This window comes from Pleurodeles waltl, chromosome 5 (assembly GCF_031143425.1).
Source record: "Pleurodeles waltl isolate 20211129_DDA chromosome 5, aPleWal1.hap1.20221129, whole genome shotgun sequence".
Classification (NCBI taxonomy): Eukaryota; Metazoa; Chordata; class Amphibia; order Caudata; family Salamandridae; genus Pleurodeles; species Pleurodeles waltl.
In genome coordinates this window covers 1,854,515,905-1,854,539,483 of record NC_090444.1, presented here as the reverse complement: position 1 = coordinate 1,854,539,483, position 23,579 = coordinate 1,854,515,905, and the positions used below count along the sequence as shown (strand labels likewise).

Sequence of the window (23,579 nt, the reverse complement as noted above, 5' to 3'; positions counted from 1 at the left end):
AAAGTCAAGCAGTCTGTTGGCCCCTGAGTCTTACCCGGGGCCAATGGTACCCCCAACGTCTGGCTGAGGTGCTCAAATGCACTGAGGGTTGCCTTGCATTCGCCGGAACCCGCTCTTCCAATAAAGAGGAAGTCGTCAAGGTAGTGCAGTGAACTCCCCGGGGGTGTCCCCTCCCTCAGTGCCCATTCCAAAAACAGGCAAAGGTCTCGAACAAAGCACAAGACACTGCGCAACCCATGGGCATGCACTTGTCATAGAAGTATTGGCCAGCCCACTGCATCCCTAGGAGGTGAAAGCTGCTTGGGTGGACCGGGAGGAGGCGGAAAGCAGACTCGATGTCTGCCTTTGCCATGAGCGCACCTAAGCCCGCTGCGCGAACCAAGTCGACGGCCTCGTCAAATGATGCATAGCAAACTGAGCATGTGCCCTCCTCCAGGTAGTCGTTTACTGAAGACCCTTTGGGGAAAGAGAGATGGTGGATCAACCTATATTTGCCCTGCTCCTTCTTTGGCACGATCCCCAGCGTTGACACAATAAAATTCGGAAGGGGGGGGTGGATGAAGGGACCCGCCACCCTCCCCAATTGGCACTCTTTCTCCAGCTTCTCCCGCACTACTCCCTGAGCCTCCATGGCAGAGCGCAAGTTATTTGCTCCCCGCGAGAGCGAGGGGCGATCGTATGGGATCCTAAAGCCCTCACTGAAACCATTAAACAGCAGCTCGCGCTCAGTGGCCCTAGGGTAATCCTTAAGGATCGAGGCCAATGCGTTAAAATCTATGGGAGATGGCGCTAGTGTAGTGTGGTGTGACTGAGGATGGTTAGGGCTGCTTGGCACCCCCATAGGTACCCATTGCCTTATCGGTCTTACTCCCTTTGGTGCATTCGGTTGCAGGGTGCCAACCGGCGCACTTGGAGCAGGTGTGAGTGAATTTGCATGCAGGACCCCAAGAGCATGCCCCGGCATTGTATGGCCTGCATGAGTTGTTGCTGGACCTATACTGGTACCCCCCTCTCCCACTCTGCGGGGGCTTCCCTCGAAAGGGGGACCTAAGCTGTTGCTTAAAGTAGAACAGCCTTGCTTGTTTGTGTCTAGGGAAACGGGTTTCGCTGGTTGTTGTTCTGCAGCCATTGCCCATATACTGCACCCAGAGCTCAATCTCGCGGCAGTCCCATGCCATCTCGGGTGCCTGTTCCATTTTTTGCCTGAATTCCCTGTCATAACACAGCCACCCTGTACTCCCATTACGGGTATATTCTTCGTATATGACTCTGTTGTATTTGCATAGAGCTGGTCCCTGCTCCGGGAACTTCTCCATGATCACTGTGGACAACATGGCGAATGCCTCAAGCCAATTGTCCATCGATTCCTCAGGCTTGACCTTCCTCTTCCATTTATGCTTCTCAACCTCTTTGCTGGGCACGGTTATGTCTGCACCCTCTTTTGCAAAGGTGAGCAGGGAGAAAATATCAATAAATTCCCTGTTCCATATTCTTTCTCTAGCTTCTAGTGGGACCCTCCAAGCCAGGGATGACCTCCCGGACAACAGGGGGGGATCGGGCCTCACCACAGTCCCTTTGTTGCTTGTACCTGCTAGCGTGTCTGACGCCGACCCCCCCAGATTCTTTGTCTCCTGCCCCGTGACCAGGCCCTGACTCTTTGGAGGATAGCTCTCGCCCTGGCCCCAAACCTGTCCTGCCCATGCACTCCCGCTACCCGCGCGCTGTTCGTTCATGCCCCCGCCTGCCAGCGCCTTCGCTGAGGCCATGAAGTTGTGCATCGATTCCATCATCTTACCCAGCCCGACCTGCAACCCCTGCCCCGCAGGTCCTGGCGCGGGAGCGCAGCACCCATTGTCTGCAGGCTGGCCAGATTGCCCCTGGTCCCTTTGTAGGTTCTCCCTAGTGGTCGAAGCCCCAGCCGTGAGGGGCGCCCCACTTGCCACAGGCCCCCCCTGCTCCATACTGTCAATGTTCCTTCTCAGTCCACTGTCCTCCAGCGGGGTTGCTGAGACCTCCGGCAAAACGTTCTCCGTTCCGACCTTTTTGGCCGGTTTGAGCTTGTTCCCTGCCGTGGCCCTTGGTGGCCGCTTCCGTCTGGCCGGTGCTGTAACACTTTCTACGCTCCGTAGACAAAGGCCTGAGTCTGTGGGCTGCACCTCGTCCGTGTTGGCCGCGGCGTTGTCCTCCGACTGCTGCTGGGCACCCTGCACCGCCACCATCTTCTTTACCCAATCCAGCCCTTTCGCTTGCCCCAAGGCCCTGAATTTCGCCCAGACCTCGGCCTCTTCCTGGTTCTCATCGGGGGAAAAAAGCGCCGGCGACCCTTCGACTTCCATCGCAGTAATGTGGTTGTGGGTTAATGATTCCAGCCTGCAATTGATATAATACACTTCATTATCTTGCACTTTATGTCGTCGCTACACTTCATTATCTTGCACTTTATGTCGCCGCCCTTGCGACTCTCTCGCTCGCCCTGTCATTCTTCTCATATACTTTATCAGCTCTGTCCTCCCATGGAAAACACGATTAGCCCACTGCCAGGACCTGCTCTGTGCCTGTCTCCTTGCGCTTGGCTAGGTTGGGGAAGGGGGGGGGGAGGTGTCACCGACCCACGCGACTTCCCCTCTGCACCGTCTATTGGTCCTCCCCCCGTTTTATATAATTTTTTTTTATTTATTTTTTTTAGTATCATTTATAAACCAATATTTGCTTTACTCCTTTTTTTTTTTTAGCCCTATGATACTACTACTGGATGCACTCTCTCTCTTAATGTCACCCCACCTACCCCTGCGTCATACCGACTTAACCCTGTTATGGGTTGCAACCTAACCAAATTATATTTTTTTTTTATTTTTTTTTTATTAGGGCAGTGGCTGGAATCGTGTTTACGTGCTGTCTTCTGTGCCAAAGCTTCCTTGCGTTCAGGACCCTAGCGTCTACTCCCTGATAATTAATTTTACTTATTTTTTCATTTATTATTTTATTTATTTATTTTTTAAATTCAGGTTGGGCACGCGCATGCGCGCCGACCGGCCGAGCACCGTCTGTCCCAGCCGCGGCCAAATGGAAGCGGCTGGATGGAACCCCTGTCTCTGGGTAGCTTCTTGCTTAAAAGGCACGCCATTGGCCACCGCGCCGGATGGAAAGCGGTCGAGCCCCCCGCCCATCCTCGCCGCGCCCCGCGCGCATTCGCAGAGCCAAATGGCTCGTGCAGTCTGGGCCTCGGGCACACGCGGCACACAACTTCCGCGTGTGCTGCGCTCTGCCGCACCGCGCCGGATGGAAAGCGGCCGAGCCCCGCCCATCCTTGCGCGCATTTGCAGAGCCAAATGGCTCGTGCAGTCAGGGCCTCTAGCACACGCGGCACACAACGTCCGCGTGTGCCGCGCTCTAGTCTTTTTTTTTTTTTTTGTGTTTGCCGCGCGCATGCGCGGCGCGACGGAGCCGGCCGCCCTGGCCATGCACCAAGTCCCTGAGCCCCGATTCCAGCAGGGTGGGGGGCACGGCGCCCTGCAGCCGCTGTGCCCCCCCTAGCCATGGGTCCCTGCCTCGTGTGCCCGGTGACGTGCCCCACTGCCTGCTCCCTTCCTGGAGCTGGCTCGGAGAGCCCGATCGCAGCCCCACGCCCCGGATGACGGTAAGGTTTCTTTAAATCTGTTGCGAGGGCGGGGGGATGGAAAGCGGCCGAGCCCCGCCCATCCTCGCGCGCATTTGCAGAGCCAAATGGCTCGTGCAGTCAGGGCCTCTAGCACACGCGGCACACAACTTCCGCGTGTGCCGCGCTCTAGTCTTTTTTTTTTTTTTTGTGTTTGCCGCGCGCATGCGCGGCGCGACGGAGCCGGCCGCCCTGGCCATGCACCAAGTCCCCGAGCCCCGATTCCAGCAGGGTGGGGGGCACGGCGCCCTGCAGCCGCTGTGCCCCCCCCCTAGCCATGGGTCCCTGCCTCGTGTGCCCGGTGACGTGCCCCACTGCCTGCTCCCTTCCTGGAGCTGGCTCGGAGAGCCGGATCGCAGCCCCACACCCCGGATGACGGTAAGGTTTCTTTAAATCTGTTGCGAGGGTGGGGGGGGAGTGGTTGAGCGAACGAGGGAAGTGGAGTTACGTTTTCCTTTTTTTTTTTTGTTATATCGGCAGCATGTTCTACATGGCCTCTGTCGGCGGGAGGTCCCCACTCGGGTCCCGCGGCGCGCGCTGCCTCCGCAACCCCTCGCGGTGGTTCCCTATTCCCCCCACCCCCCTACCAGAATTCTATGGTCCCCCCCAGCAATCGCCAAAGACCCACTTGGTCGCAGCGTTCCTTCACCCCCCTCCCCTCCCCAGCATCTCCCGACTCACCTTAGCGCTGCTGCCGCCGTCCTCTGGTCACTCCTCGTCCCGCTTGTATCCAGGTTGCCTCCTCCGCTCTCACGCCACTCCTGCGACCCCTTGCGCGTAGTTCAGCCAAAGAGGCCCCAGCCCAGTCCAGTTGCCCCTTAAGAGGCCTTGTGGCCTCACTCCGCCTCCATCACACCTTTGGGGGCCATAAACGCGAGGTGGCCCACCCTCCCAGTACGGAGGCCCCTCGGGCTCATCTCTACCAGGCGGGGGAGCGACGCTAGGATGCTGTCCGCCTTAAAGACGCCCTACGTGCGTCGCGGCCATCCATAGTGCCCGCTGTCTGCTGAGAAGTTCTGGTATTCACTCATCCTGTAAGGCGTGGGGGCGCTGCTGAGGAGCGCCGGGTCTCTCTTTCGGAGTGAACAGACACTGAGCATGTGACAGTGCCTGCTGTCTGCTGAGAAGTTCTGGGTGTGAGGGCTGGGAGGACCCTGGCTGTGAGGGCTGTTAGGACCCTGGCTTTGAGGGCCAGGAGGATCAGGCTAGGAGGGACCCTGCTTCTGAGTGTTGGGGGGACCCAGCTGTGAAGGCTGGGAAGGAGGACCCCGCTTGTGAGGGCTGAGAGGACCCCGGCTGTGAGAGTTGGGGGACCCAGGTGTGAAGGCTGGAAAGGAGGACCCTGGGTGTGAGGGCTGGAAGGATCAGGGCTGGGAGGGATCCTGGCCGTGAGGGACCTGCTCCTGGAGTACAGCCTTTGTATGTGAAGAACTTGGTGCAGGAGTATGGTCTTTGCATGTGAAGGGTTCGGTGCAGGAGTAAAGATTTAAAATACAAGGAGCACAGTGCATCAGTCTAGTGTTTGGATGTTAGGGACTCGGGGTAGGAGTATAGTCCTTGGATACGAGGAGCTCAGTGCTAGAGTATAGACCTTGGATGCGAGGAGCTCAGTGCAGGAGTAAAGTCTTTGGATGTTAGGGCCTCAGTGCAGGAGTATAGGCTTGGGATGTTAGGGGCTCGGTGCAGGAATATAGTCTTTGGATGTTAGGGCCTCAATGCAGCAGTAGAATCTTTGGGTGTTAGGGCTCATTGCAGGAGTACAGCCTTTGAATGTCAGGTGCTCGGTGCAGGAGTACAGCCTTTGAATGTGAGGGTCTCAGTGCAGGAGTACAGCCCTTGAATGTGAGGGTCTTGGTGCAGCAGCCTTTGAATGTGAGGGTCTCAGTGCAGGAGTACAGCCTTTGAATATGAGGGTCTTGGTGCAGCAGCCTTTGAATGTGAGGGGCCCGGTGCAGGAGTACAGCCTTTGAATGTCAGGTGCTCGGTGCAGGAGTACAGCCTTTGAATGTGAGGGTCTCAGTGCAGGAGTACAGCCCTTGAATGTGAGGGCTGGGAGGACCCTGGCTGTGAGGGCTGTTAGGACCCTGGCTTTGAGGGCCAGGAGGATCAGGCTAGGAGGGACCCTGCTTCTGAGTGTTGGGGGGACCCAGCTGTGAAGGCTGGGAAGGAGGACCCCGCTTGTGAGGGCTGAGAGGACCCCGGCTGTGAGAGTTGGGGGACCCAGGTGTGAAGGCTGGAAAGGAGGACCCTGGGTGTGAGGGCTGGAAGGATCAGGGCTGGGAGGGATCCTGGCCGTGAGGGACCTGCTCCTGGAGTACAGCCTTTGTATGTGAAGAACTTGGTGCAGGAGTATGGTCTTTGCATGTGAAGGGTTCGGTGCAGGAGTAAAGATTTAAAATACAAGGAGCACAGTGCATCAGTCTAGTGTTTGGATGTTAGGGACTCGGGGTAGGAGTATAGTCCTTGGATACACCCCTTGAATGTGAGGGTCTTGGTGCAGCAGCCTTTGAATGTGAGGGTCTCAGTGCAGGAGTACAGCCTTTGAATATGAGGGTCTTGGTGCAGCAGCCTTTGAATGTGAGGGGCCCGGTGCAGGAGTTCAGCCTTTCAATGTGAGGGGCTAGGTGCAGGAGTAAAGCATTTGAATGTGAGGGTATCGGTGCAGTAGCCTTTGAATGTGAGGGTCTTGGTGCAGCAGCCTTTGAATGTGAAGGTGTCGGTGCAGGAGTACAGCCTTTGAATGTGAGGGTCTCGCTGCCGGAGTATAGCCTTTGAATGTGAGGGTCTCGGTGCAGGAGTACAGCCTTTGAGTGTGAGGGTCTTGGTGCAGGAGTATAGTCTTTGAATGTGAGGGGCTCGGTGCAGGAGCCTTTGAATATGAGGGTCTCAGTGCAGGAGTACAGCCTTTGATTGTGAGGGTCTCGGTGCAGCAGCCTTTGAATGTGAGGGGCTCGGTGCAAGAGTACAGCCTTTGAATATGAGGGGCTTGGTGCAGGAGTACAACCTTTGAATGTGAGGGTCTCAGTGCAGGAGTACAGCCTTTGAATGTGAGGGTCCGGTGCATGAGTACAGCCTTTGAATGTGAGGGGCTCGGTCCGGGAGCACAGCTTTTGAATGTGAGGGGCCCGGTGCAGGAGTTCATCCTTTGAATGTGAGGGGCTCGGTGCAGGAGTACAGCATTTGAATGTGAGGGTATCGGTGCAGTAGCCTTTGAATGTGAGGGTCTTGGTGCAGCAGCCTTTGAATGTGAGGGTGTTGGTGCAGGAGTACAGCCTTTGAATGGGAGGGTCTCGCTGCCGGAGTATAGCCTTTGAATGTGAGGGTCTCGGTGCAGGAGTACGGCCCTTGAGTGTGAGGGTCTTGGTGCAGGAGTATAGTCTTTGAATGTGAGGGGCTCGGTGCAGGAACCTTTGAATGGGAGGGTCTCGGTGCAGGAGTACAGCCTTTGATTGTGAGGGTCTTGGTGCAGCAGCCTTTGAATGTGAGGGGCTCGGTGCAGGAGTACAGCCTTTGATTGTGAGGGTCTTGATGCAGCAGCCTTTGAATGTGAGGGTCTCAGTGCAGGAGTATAGCCTTTGAACGTGAGGGTCTTGGTGCAGGACTACAGCCTTTGAGTGTGAGTATAGTGCATAGTGCAAGTATTTTCACATGTACAGACAGAGGAATGTCTCGAGTATTTCTATAAGATCATTTCAATATATAGCCAATGACCAACCAAACACCATTACATCCGAAACAAATTGCTTGATGATTTTCAGGTAACACGTGTTTCACCCCGTATTACGCTGCTTCTTCAGGGCTCATTGGAAGAATCTGTAATGAATCCTATAAAGGGGGGATTCCTGGCAGTCTGCATACAGCTTCCAGAGCACACGTCCCAAGCATGATCAGTACTGGAGCCACGTGACTCATCAGACTAGATCATTGCATTGGATGGGTACGGACGCCCTACAGTACTAACAACCCTCTTCTGTCCTAAGGGACGAAGCGTGACGGAGGGATGGATTTGGAGATTTCACACGTGGCGATGATATCTATAATGTTCTCTGGTTCACACTGATGAAGATTACGTTTGATGACTCACACGGTCATCAAACGGGCATAATATGCCGTGAAACACGTGTCGCCGAAAATTATCAAGATATTTGTTTAGGATACAATGGTGTTTAGTTGGTTATTTGCTTTATATCGACATGATCTTATGGAAATACCTGAAACAATCGCCTGACTGTAGGTGTGAAAGTATTTGCACTATGATATGTTAGAAATAAAAGGAAAAACTGAAAGTAAAAATGTTTAACTTTATTGTTTATGCGCCCAATGAATTTAGTAGAAAACTATCTAAGGGCAATACAAGGCGAACGAAACCGAATCACAGACCACCGCACCACGGGTAGGGCATGGAGGGATAATGCAGACTGTGAGTGGGAAACCACACTCCTGGCTGCTGCCTTGGGCGTATCCTACCAGCAGGCAGTGCGCATGCCAACCTGCCCAGATGACGCATACCCAAGGCGGTGCATACCTCCAGCTACACGCACCACCCCTAGAACACACTGGTTAGCAAGTCATGCAGACAGAAATAGCAATGTACCACACTGGTGAAGAAAATGGTGAGGTGGTGGACATTTAATGTACCCGGTAAACACCATCAGCCAGGACTGAGGTGTTTACTAGGTAAATACTTCCTATTCTGAGTTTTCAACCTGGAAATGAGGCATAACCTGCAGAATCAGTGTTTACTGTATAGGAGGCGAAGAGGTGTTGCAGGTTGGGGGTCAGGTGCTTTACAATGGGGGCCGGGAGGTGGTGCGTGAGGGTTTTCTGCAGTACCAATGGAAGTACTGTGTGTGGGTATGGATGCTGCAGGTTAAGACCGAGGTGGACTGGAAGAGCCGTGTACGACTCCCAGTACTGGAACCCCAGGACGTGCTCCAGATGGGACACCAAAGAGAACTATTTGCTCTGCTGGGCTGTGACTCTCCCAGGCCCCAGAGCTCCTGAGAAATGTGTGTGATGTTTGGACAGGAGTTGGAGATGCCTCTCTCCTGCGGAGACTTCCGCCCCCTGCTGCTGGGAGAGGATGTTGATGGTGCCAAAGTCAAAGGAAGAACCAGCAGGGGGCAGCGGGCCTGAGGCTCACGCCACCTCTATTGTCTGTGGTGAGGTCAGCGGGATGGCTGGCGCCTCGGTAGGCGGGGCGAGCTAGGAGGCGGGGCTTCTAGTTAACAACTGTAGGACCAATGCTAGCATCTCACTTAATTATCACTTGTGCCCTAAAGTAGCTATAACTTGGACCCCAGCTACGCACAGTTGTTTTCAATGTGTTCTTTCAGATGTTACAGTGATATTATCAATGATGTCATAGAATATGTCATCAGTGATGTAATATAAAAGGTATTTAGCAGTGCACGGCAGGGGCATGAGTTATAGTTACTTGAGATAACTAGAACTGGTGAATTTCAGTTGTTTTATTTGTTTAAAATGTTATGCTTTAACTGAAATTTTCACCTAACTATAACGTCCCTTTAATCTTTGTGTTTTTTCAGTGAATTTCTAAGGTTTATTTATGCAAATAAGATATTAAAACTCCTAAGTATAATGCACAGTATGATGTCCATCGCCGTGTTCGGCATGAGGTTGGCTACCCAACCCCCTCCCATGACCCCCTACCACGCCTGCCTTTGGCTGTGCTCGGCTTGCGGGGCCTTCCCCATGCCACACACAGCCACCACGGCACTATGGTTGAATAAATAAAACCAGGATCTGTAAAGTGTGGCAAACCACTCGCGAGGGTCTCAAGGCGCTGAATTGTAGGCACAGGGAGATAACGTGATTTGCCCAGATTCACAGGATACCGAGGTGACGGCAAGACTCGAACCTTGTTCCTCCATCTCCGAAGCCAGCAGCTCCAAAGTTGGCAGCTCAGGCCATTACGACAAACACTCACCCCTTTGTAACATTATAAAGGGTGTCATTTTAAGTAAGACCTACTGGTCTAGGACAAGATCTATTGCTTGATTTGTCTGGAAGGAGCACAAAAAGTCAGGAAGTGGCTGAAACCTGCCCCATAACTGGACACAGCCTCCTTTGGTAACCTTGCTATAGATATTGGGTAGACACCACCAGTCTTTGTGTCAGGTTGTCTCATTCAGCAGTACTAGGGTTGCCACACCAGTGCAGACAGACAAAGATCTTTGAGCCTCAAGGGTTGGGGTCGCTGGACGTCAGCTCTCCTTTACCAAGTTCAGAAACAGGACCCTTGAATTGCTGTGTCCTATTATGGATGCTACCTATCAACCACCTTGAAAGAGGGCACCTACTGACCTCGTAGAGGAGAACTGGAGGTGGCCCTCGGTGACGGAAAGGCTGTCTAGAAGAGGAAGGCCTAAGAAGCTGTGTAGGAGAAACAGAACATTGGACCTCTGGAGTCCATGAAAGGATCCCCCATACAAAGAGTTCTTGTAATCCTGGTTCCCCTGGAGTCACCCAAACTGTGGTCGCGTTGGGCCCTCGTGAATGTTTCGTTGATCCATAGAGCCTCTCAGAAAGTGACTGAAAGAGCTTAAGTCACAAAGAAGCGTTCTAACAGGGTTGCTCAATAAAAACCTTATTAACACACCTGGCAATTTGTGTTGCACAAGACCACACTGGTGATGACACAGGACTAGAAAGAATCACAAATGCACTCTGTGGGTCTTGAAAACAGCATGATTAGCAGAAGTGTGCATGGACCTCTGACTGCATCACCTCCTGCTCGAGTGACTCTCAGTAGCTTGGCTGTGTACAGATTGCTTGCCAAATCCAGCAGAGGAGGGCTGAGTTCTGCACGTCTTAAGAGAGTGCGTGAACCTGCCTAGGACCAGGAGCCCCACTTCAGCTGCCGACGCGCTGTAGGAGGTCCCCTTAAGAGGGTGCGTGAACCTGCGTACAACCAGGAGACCCACTTCAGCTGCCGAACCGCTGCAGGAGGTCCCCTTAAGAGTATGTGTGAACCTGCCTATGACCAGGAGCCCCACTTCAGCTGCTGAACCGCTGCAGGAGGTCCCCTTAAGAGTGTGCGTGAACCTGCCTATGACCAGGAGCCCCACTTCAGCTGCCGACGCGCTGCAGGAGGTCCCCTTAAGAGTGTGCGTGAACCTGCCTACGACCAGGAGACCCACTTCAGCTGCCGAACCGCTGCAGGAGGTCCCCTTAAGAGTGTGCTTGAACCTGCCTATGACCAGGAGCCCCACTTCAGCTGCCGAACCGCTGCAGGAGGTCCCCTTAAGAGTGTGCGTGAACCTGCCTATGACCAGGAGCCCCACTTCAGCTGCCGACGCGCTGCAGGAGGTCCCCTTAAGAGTGTGCCTTGAACCTGCGTATGACCAGGAGACCCACTTCAGCTGCTGACACGCTGCAGGAGGTCCCCTTAATAGTGTGTGTGAATCTGCATATGACCAGGAGCCCCACTTCAGGTCCCCTTAAGAGTGTGCGTGAACCTGCCTATGACCAGGAGCCCCACTTCAGCAGCTGACGCGCTGCAGGAGGTCCCCTTAAGAGTGTGCGTGAACCTGCCTATGACCAGGAGACCCACTTCAGCTGCCAACGTGCTGCAGGAGGTCCCCTTAAGAGTGTGCGTGAACCTGCGTACGACCAGGAGACCCACTTCAGCTGCCGAACTGCTGCAGGAGGTCCCCTTAAGAGTGTGCGTGAACCTGCCTATGACCAGGAGCCCCACTTCAGCTGCCGAACCGCTGCAGGAGGTCCCCTTAAGAGTGTGCGTGAACCTGCCTATGACCAGGAGCCCCACTTCAGCTGCCGACGCGCTGCAGGAGGACCCCTTAAGAGTGTGCCTTGAACCTGCGTATGACCAGGAGACCCACTTCAGCTGCTGACACGCTGCAGGAGGTCCCCTTAATAGTGTGTGTGAATCTGCATATGACCAGGAGCCCCACTTCAGGTCCCCTTAAGAGTGTGCGTGAACCTGCCTATGACCAGGAGCCCCACTTCAGCAGCCGACGCGCTGCAGGAGGTCCCCTTAAGAGTGTGCGTGAACCTGCCTCTGACCAGGAGACCCACTTCAGCTGCCAACGCGCTGCAGGAGGTCCCCTTAAGAGTGTGCGTGAACCTGCGTACGACCAGGAGACCCACTTCAGCTGCCGAACTGCTGCAGGAGGTCCCCTTAAGAGTGTGCGTGAACCTGCCTATGACCAGGAGCCCCACTTCAGCTGCCGAACCGCTGCAGGAGGTCCCCTTAAGAGTGTGCGTGAACCTGCCTATGACCAGGAGACCCACTTCAGCTGCCAACGCGCTGCAGGAGGTCCCCTTAAGAGTGTGTGTGAACCTGCCTACGACCAGGAGCCCCAGTTCAGCTGCCGAACCGCTGCAGGAGGTCCCCTTAAGAGTGTGCGTGAACCTGCCTATGACCAGGAGCCCCACTTCAGCTGCCGAACCGCTGCAGGAGGTCCCCTTAATAGTGTGTGTGAATCTGCATATGACCAGGAGCCCCACTTCAGGTCCCCTTAAGAGTGTGCGTGAACCTGCGTACGACCAGGAGCCCCACTTCAGCTGCCGACGCACTGCAAGAGGTCCCCTTAAGAGTGTGTGTGAATCTGTGTACGACCAGGAGCCAGGGTTGGATTGGTAAGGCGGGCACTCAGGTGGTAGGTGATGGGCCGGTATGTGAGTTACAGCTGTGAGACACTTTACTGGCTAGTGTAATGGCCATTTTGAGCTGTGTCTGAGCTGGTGGCGCCAGCCGCCCAGTGGGGGCCTGAGTGGTCTTTCCGGAGGAAGATGGGTCTCCATTACCTCCCTTTTACCAACAGGACAGAGATGTCATTCCAAGTCTCTCGCTGGGCTGGCCCATTAATGTATGCAGATTGAGCAGCGGCAGGTGGCCTGAGCAGAAGTGCCCTCACTTACATTCAACTGTGGCTCACCATTGTGAACTAATCCATGCACAGAGTCCTGGCAACATTTGTATTTTATTTATCTCAGTAAAGTTAAGAAAATGTGCCTCTTTTAGAGAAACACCCCCTCCTGCTTTTCATGATACTTAGAACACTGAACAGAGTTTTGCATAAGGCGCAATCTGCAGATGTGGGGCACTTTTTTAGGGTGCCCGGGCCTATTTTTGATCCCAATATAACCCTGCAGGGAGCTGCTTTTCAGCTGCTGACGCACCGCAGGAGGCCCCATAACAGTTTGCTTGAACAGGGGTCCGACCAGAAGACGCGCTTCAGCTGCCGAGGCACCCCAGGAGGTCATCCTAAGAGGGTGCATGAATGTGTGCATGACCAGGAGCCGCACCTAAGCTGCTGAGGCGCTGCAGAAGGTCCCCCCTAAGAGGGTGCATGAATGTGCATGACCAGGAGCCGCACCTCAGCTGCCGAGGCACCCCAGGAGGTCACCCTAAGGGGATGCATGAATGTGCGCATGACCAGGAGCCGCACCTCAGCTGCTGAGGCACCACAGGAGGTCACCCTAAGAGGGTGCATGAATGTGTGCATGACCAGGAGCCGCACCTCAGCTACTGAGGCGCTGCAAGAGGTCCCCCCTAAGAGGGTGCGTGAATGTGCCCATGACCCGTGAATGTGCATGACCAGAAGCCGCACCTCAGCTGCCGAGGCACCCCAGGAGGTCATCCTAAGAGGGTGCATGAATGTGCGAATGACCAGGAGCCGCACCTCAGCTACTGAGGCGCTGCAAGAGGTCCCCCCTAAGAGGGTGCGTGAATGTGCGCATGACCCGAGAATGTGCATGACCAGGAGCCGCACCTCAGCTGCCGAGGCACCCCAGGAGGTCATCCTAAGGGGGTGCATGAATGTGCGCATGACCAGGAGCCGCACCTCAGCAACTGAGGTGCTGCAGGAGGTCCCCCCTAAGATGGTGTGTGAATGTGCGCATGACCCGTGAATGTGCATGACCAGGAGCCGCACCTCAGCTGCCAAGGCACCCCAGGAGGTCACCCTAAGGGGGTGCATGAATGTGCGCATGACCAGGAGCCGCACCTCAGCTGCCGAGGCACCCCAGGAGGTCACCCTAAGGGGGTGCATGAATGTTCGCATGACCAGGAGCCGCACCTCAGCTGCCGAGGCACCCCAGGAGGTCCCCCTAAGAGGGTGCATGAATGTGTGCATGACCAGGAGCCTTACCTCAGCTACCGAGGTGCTGCAGGAGGTCCCACTAAGAGGGTGCGTGAATGCGCACGACCAGGAGCCACCCTCCAGCTGCCGACGCACCACAGGGGGTCCCCTACAGTGCCTGTGAAGTGGGAGGATGCTTTACTACAGGCTAGTGACAGGAAGGACCACCTCTGCCACTGTATTTTCTGTGTAGTATTGTGTTCTCAAGATCAAAGTAATGTTTCTTTTCAGCCAAAGTAGTGGCTGGTGAATGCCTTATTTATTGTTGTAGGTTTCATTGAGTTCAGAGTTTGTGCCCCAACACCCTGAGTGAGCCTGGCCTGCTCGCCTCCTCCTGCCATGAGAGGTACCTTCTGAAGAAATGTACAATGTGCTCAGTTTTGGGTCCCACAGTTAGGTTAGACCCTCTGACACCAGAGATAAAGGGCTCTCCTTGTAATATTAAGCGCTCAGAAACCACAGATTACCCTTGAACTCTTGAAAAAGGTCCCCACAATACATGTATACGTTTTCCTTTAGCTTCTGTAACTGACTCTGTATTTGCGGGTTGTCTGATAGAATACTGATGACAAAAATGTCATGTGCACAGAATATTGTGTCAAAAATATTGAGGACCAAACTATTGAGAACGTAAGTGCAAATAGGTAAATAAAGATTTGCTCTTCTTATCTCCCCAACAACTTACCTTGAAAATATACATATTTATATATATTCATGGTAGGTATATTTTAGAGGCATAACAGAGGCCCCTGCAGTGCAAGGGGGGCTCTCAGTCTTACCCATACCGGAGGGTGGGCCCTCAGCTCCTACTGATGTGAATGAGGGGGGGCCATCACCATGTATTGCATGGGGGGCCCCTCAAGTTTTGTTATGCCACTGGTACTTATGTGGAGTTAAAGATCGTCAAACTTTCTTCCCCATAGAATCTTACCTTCATACTATTTTTGTCCTCAATATTCTTGACACAATTTATGGATAGCATGCTATTTTTAAATCGATATTTTGTCCAAACACTGTATTTATGTTCATATTTTGTGCACGAATATTATTGAATTATCCTATTTACTGCTTTTATACAGTTGCTCATTGTTTTTCTTTGTTTTTACTACTTGCTTCTAGTATGGGAAATGTTTTCATAATTCTTATTCAGTAAATAATTTGAAATGGAAACAAGAGACCCTCAAGGTGGGGTGGGATCTTGAGTGTGGTGGTGCACCGGTGTTGACAAATAGGTTCCGGTGCTCAGCACTGGAAACCACCGGCTCAAATTAAGCACTGGTTGGCCTAGCCCTGGAAGGCATTACCACTTCACATAATCTGAACACATGGGCTGAGTAATCAATATTATTGCTTGTTTGAGACAGGTCCAGGAGTCTAAGCCTTATCGCCATGATGGACCTAGGTCAGAAGTTTGTCTTTTGAGTCTATGTCTGGGGAAGGAGTGCTGTGCGGGCACACAAGGTGGCGTGTGCACTGTGAAGAACCAGTCTCTGTGTGCTATCCGTGCACAGAGCTGAGGCCACAGCACCCCCATTGGTGGGCACAGATTGTTCATCAGTCTGCGAGGCCACCCTTGTCATCCTCTGGTTCTCAGAGGGAAATCCTTTCAAAGACATGCGCCAGGTGAGCTTGTGCCAGGTGAGTTTGCACCAGGTGTGTGCGCATTCCAAGAAAGGCTTCATGATGAGGCTCTTATACTGGTGCTGGGTCACGGCCTCCATTCTAGACCACACAGACCCAGCCATGACCTCTCGTGACCTGGCACTACTTGATGTGAAGGTTTTGGTTCTTTGGGCCAGATGTACCAAAGGATTTTACCTATTCTGTGTCTATGGGAAAAATCTTTCGTACATATGGCCCCATGTCACAAACATGGTGAATATTTCTGCCTGAGGCACCACAGAGTTCACTGTGTACATTCTTGGACCTGCAGAATGTTAGCAGCCTTCAGACTCTGAAGATACCTTGGCACAGAACCCTTATGCGCCCTGTAAAGAATGCCTGACTGCTTGGGATTGTGTCTGCAGGTGCAGCGGAAGCCAGCGGAGATGCATCAGAGCAGATAAGACAGACTGTTGCCGGTCAGTGTTGTGACTCGCGGTCCTGCTGTGTCCTGTAAACGCTGCGCTGAACTGAGCACAGACTGTGGAAAACTCTGTGTGCGCTTGCAATGACCCAGCATGGAGGAAACCGTGGGAAAAACAACCAACCTAAAATGGGCACAGAGGGCCGGACTTAGAGTCTGGTGGATGGGTTACTCAGATACAAACGTTACAATTAGCATCGGATATAATGGAATCGTAATACGGCGGACGGGATACAATGGGATCGTAATACGGCGGACGGGATATCTGTCACGTTCGTGACAGAGAAACCCCAACCGCAAACTCTAAAACAGGCCCTAAGTAACAAGGAAAGGGTGTAGGGTGTAGCACTTTGTGGCCAGACTTTGTGAGAGAGCTGAAACCTTTTGACTTCTGTGGAATCCCCATTTAATTATTACTGGAATCCGGGTACCCCTTCGAATAATTATTGGAATCAGGGGACCCTCAATGAGTAAACGGAGCCGCGGTCTAAGCAATTTAAATATTAGGGATCACAAAACAATGCACAAATTATGAACTATTTACCGAATTCACAAATATTTATTTTAAAAAATCACAATTTTAGTTTTAACGAGAAAGTTGGAGATTTTTCTAAATTCAGTTAAGACAACCCATCATAAAAGCATGTATTCCGTTTGATGCACTTGCAGGAATCAGTCTGAGCATACCAATTTAGGTTTTAGTCTCCAATTTCACATTCTTTCACATTTACAGAAGCTTTTCGGTTCACACCGCCCACCCCCTGGTTGATCTGACTACACCCCACAACCTGCCTGTGGTTTCCCTCTGGGCTCCAGTCATTATCTGCACTTCCCTGCACGCCCACTACTCTCTGTTCTGAACCATCAGCTACAGACCAAGGGGGATACTGGAGCCCACTGCCAGGAATGTTACAAGTCACCAAAAGCAACCCATCACAGAGACCAGGAGGAGGCAGCCCAGCACACAGACCACCACAGCACACACCCCACCACTCACACCACACACACCACCACAGCACACACCTCACCAATCACACCACACACCCCACCACAGCACACACCCCACCAGTCACACCACACACACCACCACAGCACACACCCCACCAGTCACACCACACAGACCACCACCGCACACACCCCACCAGTCACACCCACACAGACCACCACAGCACCCCCCCACCACCGGTCACACCATACAGACCACAGCACACACCCCACCAGTCACACCACACACACCACCACAGCACACACCCCACCGGTCACACCACACAGACCACCACAGGACACACCCCACCAGTCACACCACACACACCACCACAGCACACACCCCACCAGTCACACCACACACACCACCACAGCCACACACCCCACCGGTCATACCACACAGACCACCACAGCACACACCCGACTAGTCACACCACACAGACCCACCAGTCACACCACACAGACCACCACAGCACACACCCCACCAGTCACACCACACAGACCACCACAGCACACACCCTACCAGTCACAGCACACAGACCACCACAGCACACACCCCACCAGTCACACCACACAGACCACCACAGCACAAATCCCACCGGTCACACCACCCAGACCACCACAGCACACACCCCACCAGTCACACCACACAGACCACCACCGCACATACCACACCGGTCACACCACACACACCACCACAGCACACACCCCACCAGTCACACCACACAGACCACCACCGCACACACCCCACCAGTCACACCCACACAGACCACCACAGCACCCCCCCCCACCGGTCACACCACACAGACCACAGCACACACCCCACCAGTCACACCACACACACCACCACAGCACACACCCCACCGGTCACACCACACAGACCACCACAGCACACACCCCACCAGTCACACCACACAGACCACCACAGCAAACACCCCGCCGGTCACACCACACAGACCACCACAGCACACACCCCACCGGTCACACCACACAGACCACCACAGCACACACCCCACCGGTCACACCACCACCAGTCACACCACACAGACCACCACAGCACGCACCCCACCAGTCACACCACACAGATCACCACAGCACACACCCCACCGGTCACACCACACAGACCACCACAGCACACACCCCACCAGTCACACCACACAGACCACCACAGCACACACCCCACCAGTCACACCACACAGACCACCAAGCCAAGCACCCAGATTAGTAATAGCCGGCAGAGCACACAGACCACCAGTCACACAACAAAGACCACCAATCACAGCACACACACCACACAGACCACCAAGCCAAGCACCCAAATCAGTAATAGCCAGCCAAGCACACACACCACCAGTCACACCACACACACCACCAATCACAGTACACAGACCACCAATCACACCACGCAGACCACCAGTCACACCACGCAGGCCACCAGTCACACCCCACAGAAAACCAAGCCCAGCATATAAACCACCAATCATAACACACAGACCACTAAGCCCAGCACAGAGATCAGGAATGCCCAGCACACACACCACCAGTCACACCACTCAGACCACCAATCACAGCACACACACAGACCACCAGTCACACCACCCTGACCACCAAGTCCAGCATATAAACCACCAATCTTAACACACACCACCGCCAAGCCCAGCACAGAGATCAGGAATGCCCAGCACACACACCACCAGTCACACCACTCAGACCACCAATCACAGCACGCACACAGACCACCAGTCACACCACCCTGACCACCAAGTCCAGCATATAAACCACCAATCTTAACACACACCACCGCCAAGCCCAGCACAGAGATCAGGAATGCCCAGCACACACACCACCAGTCACACCACTCAGACCACCAATCACAGCACATACACACCACGAGTTACACCACACAGACCACCAATCACAGCACACAGGCCACCACTCACACCACACAGACCACCAATCACACCACACAGACCACCAGTCACACCCCACAGAACACCAAGCCCAGCATATAAACCACTAATCATAACACATACACCACCAAGCCCAGCACAGAGATCAGGAATACCCAGCCTGGCACACAGACCACCAAGCCCAGCACACAGACCACCAAGCCCAGCACAGAGATCAGGAATACCCAGTCTGGCACACAGACCACCAAGCCCAGCACACAGACCACCAAGCCCAGCACAGAGATCAGGAATACCCAGCCTGGCACACAGACCACCAAGCCTGGCACAGAGATCAGGAATACCCAGTCTGGCACACAGACCACCAAGCCCAGCACACAGACCACCAAGCCCAGCACAGAGATCAGGAATACCAAGCCCAGCACACAGACCACCAAGCCCAGCACAGAGATCAGGAATACCCAGCCTGGCACACAGACCACCAAGCCTGGCACAGAGATCAGGAATACCTAACCCGGTGCGCAGGCCACCAAGCCCAGCACACAGAGCACCAAGCCCAGCAAATAGATCAGGAATACCCAGCTTGGCACACAGACCACCAAGCCCAGCACACAGATCAGGTACACACAACCCCACACACAGACCACCAAAGCCTAGCACACAGACCACCAAGCCCAGCACAGAGATCAGGAATACCTAACTCGGCGCGCAGACCACCAAGCCCAGCACACAGACCACCAAGCCCAGCACAGCGATCAGGAATACCTAACCCGGCGCGCAGACCACCAAGCCCAGCACACAGACCACCAAGCCCAGCACAGAGATCAGGAATACCTAACCCGGCGCGCAGACCACCAAGCCCAGCACACAGATCAGGTACACACAACCCCACACACAGACCACCAAAGCCTAGCACACAGACCACCAAGCCCAGCACAGAGATCAGGAATACCTAACTCGGCGCGCAGACCACCAAGCCCAGCACACAGACCACCAAGCCCAGCACAGCGATCAGGAATACCTAACCCGGCGCGCAGACCACCAAAGCCTAGCACACAGACCACCAAGCCCAGCACAGAGATCAGGAATACCTAACTCGGCGCGCAGACCACCAAGCCCAGCACACAGACCACCAAGCCCAGCACAGAGATCAGGAATACCTAACTCGGCGCACAGACCACCAAGCCTAGCACACAGACCACCAAGCCCAGCACAGAGATCAGGAATACCTAACCCGGCGCGCAGACCACCAAGCCCAGCACACAGACCACCAAGCCCAGCACAGAGATCAGGAATACCTAACCCGGCGCGCAGACCACCAAGCCCAGCACACAGACCACCAAGCCCAGCACAGAGATCAGGAATACCTAACCCGGCGCGCAGACCACCAAGCCCAGCACACAGATCAGGTACACACAACCCCACACACAGACCACCAAAGCATAGCACACAGACCACCAAGCCCAGCACAGAGATCAGGAATACCTAACTCGGCGCGCAGACCACCAAGCCCAGCACACAGACCACCAAGCCCAGCACAGCGATCAGGAATACCTAACCCGGCGCACAGACCACCAAAGCCTAGCACACAGACCACCAAGCCCAGCACAGAGATCAGGAATACCTAACTCGGCGCGCAGACCACCAAGCCCAGCACACAGACCACCAAGCCCAGCACAGAGATCAGGAATACCTAACTCGGCGCGCAGACCACCAAGCCCAGCACACAGACCACCAAGCCCAGCACAGAGATCAGGAATACCTAACCCGGCGCACAGACCACCAAGCCCAGCACACAGACCACCAAGCCCAGCACAGAGATCAGGAATACCTAACCCGGCGCGCAGACCACCAAGCCCAGCACACAGACCACCAAGCCCAGCACAGAGATCAGGAATACCTAACCCGGCGCGCAGACCACCAAGCCCAGCACACAGATCAGGTACACACAACCCCACACACAGACCACCAAAGCCTAGCACACAGACCACCAAGCCCAGCACAGAGATCAGGAATACCTAACTCGGCGCGCAGACCACCAAGCCCAGCACACAGACCACCAAGCCCAGCACAGCGATCAGGAATACCTAACCCGGCGCGCAGACCACCAAAGCCTAGCACACAGACCACCAAGCCCAGCACAGAGATCAGGAATACCTAACTCGGCGCGCAGACCACCAAGCCCAGCACACAGACCACCAAGCCCAGCACAGAGATCAGGAATACCTAACTCGGCGCGCAGACCACCAAGCCCAGCACACAGACCACCAAGCCCAGCACAGAGATCAGGAATACCTAACCCGGTGCGCAGACCACCAAGCCCAGCACACAGACCACCAAGCCCAGCACAGAGATCAGGAATACCTAACCCGGCGCGCAGACCACCAAGCCCAGCACACAGACCACCAAGCCCAGCACAGAGATCAGGAATACCTAACCCGGCGCGCAGACCACCAAGCCCAGCACACAGATCAGGTACACACAACCCCACACACAGACCACCAAAGCCTAGCACACAGACCACCAAGCCCAGCACAGAGATCAGGAATACCTAACTCGGCGCGCAGACCACCAAGCCCAGCACACAGACCACCAAGCCCAGCACAGCGATCAGGAATACCTAACCCGGCGCGCAGACCACCAAAGCCTAGCACACAGACCACCAAGCCCAGCACAGAGATCAGGAATACCTAACTCGGCGCGCAGACCACCAAGCCCAGCACACAGACCACCAAGCCCAGCACAGAGATCAGGAATACCTAACTCGGCGCGCAGACCACCAAGCCCAGCACACAGACCACCAAGCCCAGCACAGAGATCAGGAATACCTAACCCGGCGCGCAGACCACCAAGCCCAGCACACAGACCACCAAGCCCAGCACAGAGATCAGGAATACCTAACCCGGCGCGCAGACCACCAAGCCCAGCACACAGACCACCAAGCCCAGCACAGAGATCAGGAATACCTAACCCGGCGCGCAGACCACCAAGCCCAGCACACAGATCAGGTACACACAACCCCACACACAGACCACCAAAGCCTAGCACACAGACCACCAAGCCCAGCACAGAGATCAGGAATACCTAACTCGGCGCGCAGACCACCAAGCCCAGCACACAGACCACCAAGCCCAGCACAGCGATCAGGAATACCTAACCCGGCGCGCAGACCACCAAAGCCTAGCACACAGACCACCAAGCCCAGCACAGAGATCAGGAATACCTAACTCGGCGCGCAGACCACCAAGCCCAGCACACAGACCACCAAGCCCAGCACAGAGATCAGGAATACCTAACTCGGCGCGCAGACCACCAAGCCCAGCACACAGACCACCAAGCCCAGCACAGAGATCAGGAATACCTAACCCGGCGCGCAGACCACCAAGCCCAGCACACAGACCACCAAGCCCAGCACAGAGATCAGGAATACCTAACCCGGCGCGCAGACCACCAAGCCCAGCACACAGACCACCAAGCCCAGCACAGAGATCAGGAATACCTAACCCGGCGCGCAGACCACCAAGCCCAGCACACAGATCAGGTACACACAACCCCACACACAGACCACCAAAGCCTAGCACACAGACCACCAAGCCCAGCACAGAGATCAGGAATACCTAACTCGGCGCGCAGACCACCAAGCCCAGCACACAGACCACCAAGCCCAGCACAGCGATCAGGAATACCTAACCCGGCGCGCAGACCACCAAAGCCTAGCACACAGACCACCAAGCCCAGCACAGAGATTAGGAATACCTAACTCGGCGCGCAGACCACCAAGCCCAGCACACAGACCACCAAGCCCAGCACAGAGATCAGGAATACCTAACTCGGCGCGCAGACCACCAAGCCCAGCACACAGACCACCAAGCCCAGCACAGAGATCAGGAATACCTAACCCGGTGCGCAGACCACCAAGCCCAGCACACAGACCACCAAGCCCAGCACAGAGATCAGGAATACCTAACCCGGCGCGCAGACCACCAAGCCCAGCACACAGACCACCAAGCCCAGCACAGAGATCAGGAATACCTAACCCGGCGCGCAGACCACCAAGCCCAGCACACAGATCAGGTACACACAACCCCACACACAGACCACCAAAGCCTAGCACACAGACCACCAAGCCCAGCACAGAGATCAGGAATACCTAACTCGGCGCGCAGACCACCAAGCCCAGCACACAGACCACCAAGCCCAGCACAGCGATCAGGAATACCTAACCCGGCGCGCAGACCACCAAAGCCTAGCACACAGACCACCAAGCCCAGCACAGAGATCAGGAATACCTAACTCGGCGCGCAGACCACCAAGCCCAGCACACAGACCAACAAGCCCAGCACAGAGATCAGGAATACCTAACTCGGCGCGCAGACCACCAAGCCCAGCACACAGACCACCAAGCCCAGCACAGAGATCAGGAATACCTAACCCGGCGCGCAGACCACCAAGCCCAGCACACAGACCACCAAGCCCAGCACAGAGATCAGGAATACCTAACCCGGCGCGCAGACAACCAAGCCCAGCACACAGACCACCAAGCCCAGCACAGAGATCAGGAATACCTAACCCGGCGCGCAGACCACCAAGCCCAGCACACAGATCAGGTACACACAACCCCACACACAGACCACCAAAGCCTAGCACACAGACCACCAAGCCCAGCACAGAGATCAGGAATACCTAACTCGGCGCGCAGACCACCAAGCCCAGCACACAGACCACCAAGCCCAGCACAGCGATCAGGAATACCTAACCCGGCGCGCAGACCACCAAAGCCTAGCACACAGACCACCAAGCCCAGCACAGAGATCAGG

At 54.8% G+C, this 23,579-nt stretch overlaps 2 protein-coding genes across 4 annotated transcripts in view; both read right to left on the bottom strand.

Annotated features, from left to right (window-relative positions):
* The window catches only part of SLC29A1 (solute carrier family 29 member 1 (Augustine blood group)), a 1,001,910-nt gene that overhangs the window by 258,122 nt on the left and 720,209 nt on the right, over positions 1-23,579 (bottom strand). The window lies entirely within an intron of this gene.
* On the bottom strand, positions 687-4,553 carry LOC138297447 (uncharacterized). Its single transcript, XM_069236798.1, has 2 exons — positions 4,337-4,553; positions 687-2,370 (listed from the first exon to the last, which is right to left on the bottom strand). The coding sequence occupies exon 2, from the start codon at positions 2,334-2,336 to the stop codon at positions 819-821; it is 1,518 nt and encodes a 505-aa protein (XP_069092899.1). The 5' UTR covers positions 2,337-2,370; positions 4,337-4,553; the 3' UTR covers positions 687-818.